General features: G+C 50.9%; 1 protein-coding gene across 5 annotated transcripts in view; it reads right to left on the reverse strand.

Annotated features, from left to right (window-relative positions):
• The window catches only part of LOC125150854 (histone-arginine methyltransferase CARM1-like), a 245965-nt gene extending 234374 nt beyond the window's left edge, over window positions 1-11591 (reverse strand). For all 5 annotated transcript variants that reach the window (XR_007146512.1, XR_007146511.1, XM_047831277.1 and 2 more), the window contains exon 1: window positions 11409-11591. Coding sequence is in view for 3 of the 5 variants with exons in the window: in XM_047831277.1 (XP_047687233.1) it covers window positions 11409-11568 (160 nt within the window). In the remaining 2 variants the exon portion in view is untranslated. The remainder of the gene's footprint in view (window positions 1-11408) is intronic.
• Window positions 11592-13112: the final 1521 nt, after the last annotated feature.

Raw genomic sequence — 13112 nt, forward strand, 5'->3', positions numbered from 1 at the left:
CCGTAGAGTGTACCCCTCGTTTATCACCTAAGATGCAATAAATACACAGTGAGGGCTTAGCTTCCTTCCTTCCTTCCTTCCTCCCTCTTCCTCCCTTTGTCCTTCCCTCCCTTCTGCCCTCCTCCCCTCCTCCCGCCCTTTCTCCCTACCTCCCTTCCTTCTATCCTTCCTCCCTTCCTCCCTCCCTCCCTTCTGCCCTCCTCCCTTCCTCCCTCCCTCCCTTCTTCCTTTCTCCCTTCCTCTTTCTCCTTTCTTCCCTTCCCTCCTTCCTCCCTTCCTTATCCATTTCTCCTTTCCCATACTGCACCGGCCTCCTTGTTCACTCCATACAACGGCCACTGTAATTTCTCGCGTTTGAAACAACGTCGCACTGTGTCCTGTGAGCAACCTGAAAATGCTTCAGTGTCTGAACCTAAGCACAAACTTACCTTCAATGCATCTCTTCCCCACAAAGAAGAATAGCTAGCTAAGCCCTCCACAAAAAGCAAGGAGGTCATGATGAAGTAACCCTGACTAAAAACTAAGCACGAGTTACCACCACGGGATCTGTCTTGGTCCTAGACAGGGGCCTCTTCCATCCAGCTCTCCAAAGCAGAGCAAAGGACCTAGAAGCCAGAGGCACAGTGGAGCTGATTTTTGGCTCTATCGATCAGTGCAACTCTGCTAGGAGATGCTGTATACTTTTAGATACGTTCTTTTGTTCTGCGATTTAGCTGCAGACTCCCTGGGAGACTCAGGGCAGGACTGTACTTGATAACTAATTTAAAGAAGAAGGATTCTTTACGTGATGTTTACCAACTCATGTTAGAGCTCCAACTATGTTTTTCTCAGCCAAGACTGCAGGAAGTCCAGCACAAAGTCCCTGATCCTTTCCAAATGGTACTAGAATGTATGCTCTGTGAAAGTGGTGACCTCTTTTTGTTCATTCCACATGGTGGGGAAGACTCCAAGATGGCCCTCAACGATCCCTGCCTCCTGGGAGGGCATGATCGTGCCATCGTGTAATCCCCTCTCGTCAAGTGTGGACTGGCCTAGGGACTAACCAACAGAGGATGGCGAAGGTCACGGGCGTGGCTTCCATGATTAAGTTACATTTGACCGAGACTTCCATCTTGTTATCAGACCCCTTCCTCTCTTGCTGGCGTGGAGGACATAGGGCCACACTGTGTAGGCCCAGGTACCACTGAACTGGAGGTAACCTCCAGCAAATGGGCAGTAAGAAGCCAAGGCCTACAGTGAAAAGCGCTTGAAGAACTGGACTCAGCCAACAACCACACAAGAGGATCCCTTCCCGGTCAAGTTTTTATATTGAAATCTCAGCACTGGCCAGAGCACTGACTGCAGGTTCTGAGACCCTACGCAGAGGATTCCGAATCCTTGCCCAGACTCCTGACCACAGAAATGAGGAGGCAATCAATGCGTGTCGTGTTAAGCCACTGAGTCTCTAGTTATTTGTTACCCGGCAATAGATAACTGATACACTGCTATTTGCCCTGAACGGTGTCTGGCTCATGGTGGGTATGTGATAAATATGAACTGCACGAATCAATAAACGAAACGAATTCCTCTCACAGGTACAGCTAGAGTTACTGAAGGAAGTTAGTAAGCTATTCATCATGGTGCTGCTGCGTACAACACAACAAGGCGAATAAACTCAATTTTCCACAACAAACATGCTAAAGAATGCAATTTTCTAACATAAACATATAATAAGTAACTACAATTTCCCACAACAAACATGTTAAACAAGCTTTTCAGCAGTCTTAATCGCCTCAAGGTTGACTTCTCTTTCCCAGCAGATAACCATGGCCTTTCCACGGTTAAAAACGAAATACGACTGGAGAACTTTTTGCCCTTCTTAGTAAAGACACTGACCAGGAACTCAGTTTCACGATGACAAGATTCAGAACGTGCATAGCTCTGACCGAGACAGAGCTTTCTCCTGACGCGGCTAGTACTCACCGTTCTCCAGGCCTTCATGGCTCCTAATTGGAAAACACACTTCAACCTTGTCGCCCATGCTCGCAGAAGCATTTGGGTCAACCTCTTCCTTGCCTCTCAAGGTTTCTCATTAAATCCTCTTGCAACCTGCGGCCTGCGTTTCCAACTTCGATTTTAACCGACAGTAGGTCATAAAATTCTTTCGCTTCTCATTCCAAGTTGTGATCATCGCCACGAAAGCAGAGGGCTTAGACACATGGCGGTGGGCACGGCGGGCCATGAGAGGTCCTTTCTCCGAAAAGGATTTCCAGGCTTTGGCGTAAAGAACGAGAAGGACCCAAATATACAAAAAGGCTGGAGTGGAGATATGGAGTAGGAAAAATATTGTAGGCAGATGGAACGGTACCTAAAAAGGCCCCGAGAAATGATCCCTCAGTAGAGAGACAGACTAGTGTGACAGAGAGCCACAGGGTGAAAGTGGCTAGAATCACAAAATATATTTTTCCCGAAGAGTCCTGTGCGAAGTCCACCATGGACAGAATCCCACAGAAACCGCTTTGCAAATGGTTCCAGAACGTTAAGTACGCCCCAGAGAGGTGGTAACTTTGCTTTACGACTGCTTGCCGAGCATCCCTGCGTTATTTTTATCGGATCGTTTTGACCCTACTTCCTTCAAAAATAAATGGAAGTCACCGTATTGTCTTTCACATTTCATTATTCTGTTTCTCCCCCCCCTCCCCCCCACATAACCTTATGAGGTAAAAATGATCTCTGCTTCTACAAGAGAAAACAAAGTAAGCTTCTGGTAGGTTCACTAAACCCAAGGTCATGAAGCTAAAACATGGGGAAATCTGATCTGGTTAATCCAACCACCTCGCCGCCCTTCTTATAACACAGGGGTTAAAATGGTGAGAAGCAATTAACAAAGGAAGGTCACACAATTCTATTTAGATGACTGGTCCAGAGTTTAGAAAACCTTAATTCTGCCTGAAATATGCCAAGAGGCGCATCATCAGCCACGCGACTCTCTTACTCGGGTTTCTAAACTCACTGATAAATCTAGTTGCTGCAAACCATGAGCAAACAGTGTTTTCTAATTCCGTGGCCTAATCCGACTTTGGGTTTGTGGCTAGAAGTCCCACCTCACCCCAGGCTAAAGACTGGGTGATTAAACACAAGACAGTATCACAGAAAGGGGGACAGAGTCAGGTTTTGAGGACGATACACCTGGGACAGAATGAACCAATAAAATCAGGTCAATATTATTTTTCCCTCCAGCTCACAGTGAGTCTAGACATAACATGTCTAGCACCCACCACAAAGGAGTAGCTTAGCTGAATGGAGGTAAATACAATTGGAGAGTGATTAAGGATACCCAGCAATCTCTCAGACCCGGGAAAAAAAGACCTTGCTCAAGAATGCAAAGTCATTCCTCCGAGTGAAACATTCAAGGATTAAATGCTGGGAAAATCTAACCCCCTCAGCTTTTATCTGCAAATCTTCACTGTGAAAACCCAGATGCAGGGGAGAGAGAATTGAGGGTTGTGGGGAGGTCTCCCAAGCACTAGGGGCTTATCTGGGGGGGATGATTCTGGGAGGAGAACTTCTTGCCTAGATAAACCTCTTCGTTTCAAGTACTAACTCGTCAAATTAAGGGACGGCTGTGCTGTCCGTTGACTCACAAGATGCCCATGTCTGTTTTCTCTTCCATGTGGCACGGACTCTTAAGTCTTAATCCGTGGAGTGCCTGTCTTTAAACTGGTTTATTCATGGGTACTCAATACAGACCACAACTCAGTACAATTATTCAAAGTGGAGGAAGAAAGGAATCATAAAGAGTCCGTATTCCTCCAGGAAAAGGAGTCTTTTCATTCATTTTTCCCTTCAGTGACGTTAGACTCAAACACACAAGGGCTCTGGACGGTTTTATATTTTGCATCCATTCAAGATACCCCTACTGCCTCACAGAGGAAAGCAATGCTTTCTCTTCACCGACGAACAGCCCACAGGGCTGGAGCCCCAAACCAGGTCTAGCTGGGCGTCCCCGTTTAGTTGTATTAAATATCTTCCTGGGAAAACTAAAACGAAATCATGCAAGTGTTGCTCTTGGTAAAACAGCAAGAAAAGAAAGAAGTTACTCGGCAGGATTCCTATTCCTTTAACAACCCCTTGGTCCAACCACAATGTCTGAATAGCTGCCGTGATTAAATGGTACCACGGTCGGACCGGACTGTGAACAGGAGGGGTCTACTGTTGGGGAGAGGGACTACCATGCCAAAGGTACACGCTGCGTTTCTCTGGTGGTCTAGATGGAGAAGTTCAGAGTATTTGAGTTTGTGATTATCGGGGCATGAGCAGGGGCCAGAGTTCTGCACTCTTCCTTCCTCCTGTGCCCACGCGAAGGGCATTCGGCTGGCACACATGAACTTCTTCACTGTCACAGAAACAGGTACACGGCGGGGGGGGGGGGGGGGTGGCTGGCACCTACCACCAAGGGGCCAGGAACGCTAACCTCTCTGTGATGTCTCTCACAACGAAGAACTTCCCCAGCACATGCGCTACCCATGCCTCACTCAGAAATGCTGCTCCCCAGTGGCGATTCTAGCCTCGTCGCACCCTGTCCCCTCAGGGTTCTCCAATGCCTTCGGGAGAAGGACAGGAGCCCACCCATCCCAGCCCCCTCCCACCTGCTTCATGACCAGTTTGAGATGGTGTTTTCTGGGCTGCTCACCAAGTGGTAGGCTTACAGGGGTTTTGTGTGTTGTTTGTTTGTTTGTTTTTGCAGGGGGAGGTGAGGAGGAGCAAATTCAGTTCAAGAGAGAAGAGTTAGGGAGTCCACTGTGGCACCTATCAAAATTCATGCTCTCTAACCAGCTTTTCCAGTAATTGAGATGAAGAGGGAGGTTTTCATGCCCCAAACCCCATGAGTGAGTGAGTGAATGAGTGAGTGAGAGAGTGTCTGTGTGTTACATCCCATATGACCTGGTCGGTCTAACTGGCAGTTTTAAAGTTGTATTTTTATTTCTGAAAGAGAGAGAGAGAGAGAGAGAGAGAATGAGCGGGGGGGGGGGGGGGGGTGGGGGGGGAGGGGAGGACAGAGAGACAGAGACAGAGACAGAGACAGAGAGAGAGAGAGAGAGAGAGAGAGAGGGAATCCCAAGCAGGCTCTGCACTGTCAGCCCCAATGTGGGGCTCGATCTCATGAACCATGAGATCACGACCTGAGCGGAAATCAAGAGCCACTGAGGCTCGCCCTAACACAGTTTATACACATAATCCTGTGCCACTCTGGCCATAAAGAAGTGGGGTCTACACGCTCTCTCCTCGAACCTGGGCAGCCTTATCCCTGCGGTGATCAATATGGTACGACACAAGGGATGTCGTACTGATTTCCAGGTGCGTGTCACCAAGAGTAATGCGGCTGCTGCTTAGTCTGTGGGAAAACTCTCTCTTGGAGCCATGCGTCTCCATGGAAGAAGCCCGTGGTGGGAGGAGCTCATGTGGGAGGGAGCCAAGCCACACGCAGGCTCCCCACTGACTGTCCTAATCTCCGAATCATCTCCATTTTATGAGGGTTCTCTGGAGAAACAGTATCCATAGGGTGTGTGGGTACATCGGGCAAATCTAAAATCCACAGGGTAGGCTGGCAGAGTGAGTACCCGGGGAAGAGCCAGTGCTGCTGTTCAAGTCCAAAGGCCATCTGCTGGCAGAATTCCTTCTTGCTCGGGGAAGATCAGGCTTTGTCCTGTTAAGGCCTTCAACTGATTGGACGAGGCCCACCCACATTCGGGGGGGGGGGGCGGGGGAGGGGAGCGCAATCTGCTTTACTCAAAGTCGCCAATTTAAATGTTAGTCTCATCCAAAAACACCCTCACCTAAACATCCAGGTAATATCTGACCAAATATCTGGGCCCGCAGCCCACCCAAACTGGCACAAAACCTTAACCGTCACACCAGCCCAGATACCAGCCCAGGTAAAGGAAGCTTTCTTGCATCCCCCCCAGACCAGGCTGGCCACCAGCTGAGTCCCAGAGGGCAGCCTCGGTCGATGCCACAAGGAGCAAAAGCCTCACCCAGCCCAACCCTGCCTGGTCCCTTAACGCACAGAATCTGGAAACGTGATCAAATAGTTATTTTAAGTCACTGGGTCCGAGATGGCTCGTTACACTCTAAGAGTAATTGCAGCATTAACTTTCACTCATACTGCTCCCCGTCCCTCTCCGCCGGGTCGCAAACACAGCTCCTTCCAGCCTCGGGGCCTTGCCACCTGCCATTTCTTTGGCCCGGGGTGCTCGTCCTCCGGTTCTTGGCTTAGCTGGCTGCTTTCATTCTTGCTGCCTCACATCAAGTGTTCCTTCCTCAGAGAGACCTTCCCTGACCACTCTCTGAACTGGCCTCCCTCCCTTCCTTTGTCTCTTTTTTTTTTCTTTCCCATTGGGTTCAAAACATTTATCTCGCTCTGCAATTGCCTCGCTCTGTCATTGGCTATTGTCTTCCCCCAATTAAAATATTAGCTCCATACAAATGGGTCTTTCTCCAGCTCATTTACTGTTCAGCCAGTGATTCGCGCAGAACACGTGTTCGATAAATGTTTGTTGAATGAAAAATAATGAATGCCTCTATCGTTTGTAGGTGACTGACTTCAGGATCCTGGTCATAGGCTCCAACTTACTCACTTGCTACCACAGAAGTTAATGAAGGGAGATTAATGCTCCCATGTGATACAAAGGATGTTTTTCTCTGACTTTTCCTCTGTTCTTTTTTTCCCCCCCTAATGAGATGAGCAACCGCAAGGGAACAAGATACGTAGCGTCCTTTTAAAATACCTCGGAGACAAGAAAATCACTGCTTTTTTATACTTGATTACCTATGAGGCTTATTCATGTATCTTCCTAACTCTTCCAGATTAATTAAAAGACAGCTCTAAACCGAACAAGGAAGAAAGCGTCTGTCTCCTCTCCTGGAGACCTGGTCTACCATTAACCTTTGTGTGACACAGTCCCACATCTTAAATTCCTTTGTCCTCCGGGTACCCCCCCCCCCAACAATCAGGAAACGTACCTTGGGGAAGGGGTGGAGAGGAGGCAGGCCATCCCCCACCCACTGTGTGGTTCCTCTCCATTTTCCAGTTCCTTAACATATTTGAGGGATGAAAATAATATTCTTCCCCCATCACCTGAACTTAAGACCTTAACCACAGGCCCTTCCTCTGTGCGGCCACCCCAACCCTATATACTAACCGATTCCGGTATGTTCTGATTCTCCCTTGTATTAACTCTTTCTTTCTTTTTTTTTTTTTTTTTTTTTTTTTTAATTTTAGACAGAGAAAGAGTATCCGCAAGCAGGGGAGGGCAGAGGGGGACACAGAGGATTCAAAGCGGGCTCCGCGCTGGGAGCAGAGAGCCAGATGTGGGGCTTGACTCATGATCTGCGAGATAATGACCCAAGTCGAAGTCGGATGCCCAACGGACTGAGCTACCTAGGTGCCCCAACTCTGTCTTTTATTCCTGTATACTGATGCTTTGACATTTGGGACCTTGGGGACCCCAGAGAGTCCGCCCCTCCTAGATGAGCCAATTCCTGGAGACAGTCAACAACTCACTGCAAACACACTTTTCAAACACAAGCCGGTCAATCCAGAGCCCACACCCCCAACACTCCCTATAGCGGGCTCTCACACTCCAACTCCAGGCCACCATCAACGATAATCAACCCAGGGCCAGGTGCCCGGCAACTCGGGAGAGAGCCTACACCCCCAGCCTGCTGAAATTATTCAAAGCAGCCACCCTCAGCCTGCTTACCCCGCCTCCCCCATTCTTCCCCCACAGAAACCACAGTGAAGGCTCTTACCCACAATTCCCCTTACTCCCCCTGCCCCCTGACCCGCCTACTGCTTCCCCACGTGCTCACCACCATGGTGTGGCTTGTTTCCTTCTCTTGGGAACCCTGAGGAACTAACCTTCCAGTGGCAACCATCTCCAGATTCGTTGACCTCACTACGCTTCAAATTTCCTATCAATACACTGTATTTTGTTTTAAAAAAATTTTTAGTGTTTATTTATTTTTGGGAGAGAAAAGAGAGAGAGTGAGCAGGGGGAGGGACAGAGAGAGAGAGGGAGACACAGAATCCGAAGCACGCCCCAGGCTCCGAGCTGTCAGCACAGAGCCCGACGTGGGGCTCGAACTCACGCACCACGAGATCATGACCTGAGCCAAAGTCGGATCCCTAACCAACGGAGCCACCCAGGCGCCCCACAAAATTTAAAAATTCTTGATTTAAGGGGCGCCTGGGTGGCTCTGTCAGTTGGGTGTCCACCTCTGGCTCAGGTCATGATCTCACAGCTCGTGAGTTCAAGCCCACTGTGGGGTCTGTACTGCCAGCTCAGGGCCTGGAGCCTGCTTCGGATTCTGTGTCTCCCTCTCTCCCTGCCCCTCCCCTGCTCGCATTGTCTCTCTCTGCCTCAAAAATAAATAAACACTAAAATAAATTCTTGATTCAGATCCCCAATTCACTCAACAAACACTTATTGATGCCTTGTGGGTACCAGGTACTGTGGAAGGCTCTGGGGAGAAAAGGATGAACCAGGCATGCTCTTGGGAAGGCTCGTGGTAGAAAGAGGGACTCAAAAAAATATGTTTGAGAAAAAAAGGAATAAATGACTGTCTTCTCAGACTTCATAAGCTGGAGTGCTGGATCCCCTGGTGTGTTCTCTTCATAAAATCATTTGTCAGTTTTGGAGGGCCTGAAATTAAAATAAACTGGTTTGTCTTGTCCTGTTCCTTTTTTTTTTTTTTTTTTTTTACATGACAAGCTATTGAGACTGGGACTCTAAAAGATTGTTCAGTTTTTCCTAGTAATTATCGACTAGACTTAACGGAGTTTCCTTTGGAACATCTTCACAAAAATACAGCCTGGCTATCCCTCAGAACAGCCAAGGAAACTATTATTTGGGGGGGGGGCAGAATATAAATATTAATAATAATGGTAAACACTTACTGAGCTCTTAATACATGCCATGCATTATACGTGGTATATATGTTATTTTATTTAATGATGTAACACGCGTGTGACCATTCTTACTTTACAGATGAAAAAACTGACGCTTACATAGGGTGAATCATCTCCTAAGTGCAGCACAGCTAGTAAAACACATCACCGGGATTTGAATCCAGGCACAGTTACTCCAGAGCCTACTTGTTTGATAACTAATTCCATACGTGAGCTAAGAAACTGTATCATTTTCTAAGGATACATTGCTTAGACCCATTCTTCCAATCCATTAAAGACTTTGTACCCATCCCAAAAACTTCACCCGGGGAGAAAGCCTCGCCATTCGGACTTCTGCTACTCAAGGTCCGATATTTGAATACAACACCATACTTCTTCTAAGAGTATACTAGAATCTGTTTCTCAACCTGCTCTGCCTGGCCATCACCCACAGGTGTCTAGTTGGCCATACAGTAAGACGAGCTACTAAAAAAACAACTCCAGAATAGTTTCTCTCCAGAAACTCTCCATAAAAAGAGTAGCTAGCTTTAACAACTGCATTTTAGGACTCAAGCTGTTAAGAGCGTGAGTTCTCTGCTTCCTTGTTAGTGAATCTTTCCCAAGGAATTTTCAAAAATTCACACAACGACTGCCTGCCTGCCTCAGCTTTAATTATTCCTTCTATTTCCAAGAGTCTGGTCTAATCCCTACCACAGAGGTCACCTCTAGACTCTATTTACTGCTTTAAGGGAAAACATATTCCTCTGTGTAAAGGAACTTCGTCCTTATAGGCCAGGCACTGGGTTACTTGTTGGGGAGTCTACGAGTTCAATGACCTCGAACCTCCAATATTTCTTCTCTGAACACATATCTGTGGGAAAGGAATTCATAGGACACTGAGTAATGGTTAAATCTCAAACCTGGTCCTTTGTTTCTCCATGTGTATGCCTACGGATTAAATAAAATTACCATTACTGGGGTGCCTGGGTGGCTCGGTCAGTTAAGCGTCCAACTCTTGATTTCTGCTCAGGTCATGATCTCAAGGTTGGTGAGCTGGAGCCCCCCATTGGGGCTCCACGGTGACTATGGAACCTGCTTAGGATTCTCTCTCTCTCTCTCTCTCTCTCTCTCTCTCTCTGCCCCTCCCCTGGGCTCTCTCATGCTCTCTCTCAAAAGGAAAAACCAACAACATTAAAAAAAAAAAAATACCATCACTGACAAACTGAACACTTTTCTGGCACCTTGCGTTTGAAAATTCCCAGGGGAAACACTGAAAGCTACTTTCTTTTCCCTCCTGCCATCTAGGAGTTGCTGAGTAAGGCTTCTGATCCCGGGCCAAGACTCAAACTAAGACACCAAACAGTATTTAATACTTATTTTTTAAAGACCCAGACTTCTCCATTCCAGCCCAGAGTAAAGGGAGAAAACACATCGGATGGTTTTCTTTTCTACCACAACAAGCATTTATCGAATGCCTACTGTGTGCCTGAGTCTGTTCTAAGGCCTTGGAGGTGTAGCAGTGAACTTGGATTCGCTTTGTCCCAGGCGAGCACGTCTGGACCTGAGAGTTATTTGAACTTGTGGGAATTCTTATCAACAGAACCACATCACAACAGCAGAGCATTTTCAACTGCACTCAGAATCTTAGAAGTTAGGGTCGGAAGAAAGAAGCCCCAGGAGTCTTTGGAGGCTTGCAGCTGTCTGGGGCTCTGCTCCCCACCCTCACTAGGATGGGGTGTTTAATACGAGCCGCGCCGTGGAGCTGTTTGTTACCCCTTCACATCTCTATGCAAAGTTTGGTGCTCCCTATGCACATTTTGTGGGGCCAGGCTCTATAGGTTTCCTCGGATGCGCAAAAAGGTCCAGGACCCTAGAAAGATCAGAAGCATTCGCCAGCCCACAGCTCCAGGAACCTAGGGACTGGAAAACGTGCACGTCGTGGGAGAGGTCGCTTTTTGAACCTAAAAGGAGACACCTAGTAGAAAGCCCACACCGGCCGCGACAGCCGCCCCGGACCGGTGCACCCCCGGCACAGCCCTCCCGGCGCGTCAGAACGCGGCCAGCACCAGGCTGCAGGTGCGGCTGGAGGGCGGCCCGCCGCCGGGGAGGGAAGGAGAGCCCAGCAGGCCTGGAAGAAAGGAGACAGGGTTTCCCGTCCCGCTCTGCTCCTGGGTGGGTGCGTCGCGCGCCTCTCTTCTCGGGACCTCGCTCCGGACACCTCTAAGTTACGGCCAAGTTCTCAGGGCCCGGCTGCCCACGGCTTCCAAGTTCTCTGAGCGCACTAAAGACGCAACGCGGGCCGGGCCGGGTGGGCGGAAGCCGCCCGGCACGTTCCCCCCCCCCCAAAGGGGAGCCGCGGGGCGCACCCCGCACTCGCCCGCGCCGCGCACCCCCCGCGGACGCGCGGACGCCCCCGCCGCCCGCACGCCGCGCTCGCGCGCGCCCGGCCCCAACTTCAGAGCGGGACTGGGTACTTCACCGTCGGTCACCGTCGCGTCCGCCTCCTCCCCCGCCGGGTGCACCTCCAGCCGCAGGCACTTCGGGCTGGGGGGCGACAGCGGCCCCGCCCCGAAGAGCTGCTCCTCGGTCACGAAGCGCAGCTGCACGCGGAACTGCAGGCGCGCCGGGCCCCGGGCCATGCTGCGAGCGCCGCCGCCCCGAGCCCGGGCGGCGCCCCGGGAAACGGCCGGGGGAAGGGGAGGGACTTGCAAGCGCCGGCCGCCCTCCTCACCTCCGCGCGCCGCCGAGCGTCGACCTCCGGCAGCCCGCGGGCTCCCGCCGGCACCTGCCGCCCGGGGCCCCGCCCGCCCCGCCCCTCGCCCCCGCCGGGGGCGCGCGGAGACGCGGCGACCCCCGCCCCGCGGGCGCCGCGCAGGTGCGCGCGGCCACGGCTCCCAGCCGCACGTTGGCGGAGGGCGCGAGGCACCTGGAGGCGCCGGGGCTTTGCAAGCAGAAGGGTGACACCTGCTGTTCGCTGGGTCCGCTCTGCGGGCGTGGGCGCGGGTTTGGGAACGGCCGGGGCCCGGGCTCTCTGCCGGCTGCGCCTTCGCCCGGGTTCCGGGCCACTCACACCCGCGGGGGAGCGGCCGTCCCGAATGCGGACGGCGGCGGCCAGGCGGCGGGGGAGACGCTCGCGCGGGGGGCACCTGGCTGGCCTCCAAAGACCGCAGTCCCCTCCGGTCACCTGGCGTCGCAGGCTCGCTCTGTCGGATGGACCGTTGCCCTCGCTGTGGGTCGGGAGGGCCTGGGACGCTCGTCCCCAAGTTGACGCCCGGCCCCAGCTGCTACCCAACCTGGCCGGTTGGCTCTGGCGTCCAAGGATGGGGGGGGGGTTGGGGGGGGGTCTCCAAACCCTGGGGAGCCACATCACACGTTAGTCTTGTGCGAAGAGAAATTGGTCCGCGGCAGGAAATTAAGAAAAGAAAGACGTCTTTTTTTTTTTTTTTTTTTTTTCTTTTTGACCAGAGGCCCCACAGCCATAGACTCAGTGCCATCAGGGGAACTTTTCTTCAGATTCGGAACCAATTTCTGTGTGTCCTTGGTCGGTGACCCCCCTCTGGCGGAATGGATTGCAGGAAGGAAGCAAGGATTGTAAATCCGTTGGGATTCCACAAAGACGATGTCCTTAACTAAGCAGGGTGACTTCAGAGGAATGAGCTTCCCTAGACGCCCGCTGGGGTCTCTGTCCCGACCCTCAAATCCTGCCAGGTCTAAGGAATCTCTGGTCTCAGGGTCTCCCCGCCCCCTCCCCCCAGCCCCCTCCACCCCCCATTGTGGTCCTGCTTCCTGAAGTGGCCTCTCTGACTCCTCACCTTGTTCCCTGAAGAGGCCTTCTCTATGGTCTTTTGTAGCAACGTGGATGGAACTGGAGAGTGTTATGCTAAGTGAAATAAGCCATACAGAGAAACACAGATACCATGTTTTCACTCTTATGTGGATCCTGAGAAACTTAACAGAAACCCATGGGGGAGGGGAAGGGAAAAAAAAAGTTGGAGAGGGAGGGAGCCAAACCATAAGAGACTCTTAAAAACTGAGCATAAACTGAGCGTTGATGGGGGGTGGGAGGGAGGGGAGGGTGGGTGACGGGTATTGGGGAGGGCACCTGTTGGGATGAGCACTGGGTGTTGTATGGAAACCAATTTGTCAATAAATTTCATATTAAAACTAAAGAGGCCTTCTCTGG

The sequence above is a fragment of the Prionailurus viverrinus genome, chromosome D4 (genome assembly GCF_022837055.1).
Source record: "Prionailurus viverrinus isolate Anna chromosome D4, UM_Priviv_1.0, whole genome shotgun sequence".
Taxonomy (NCBI): Eukaryota; Metazoa; Chordata; class Mammalia; order Carnivora; family Felidae; genus Prionailurus; species Prionailurus viverrinus.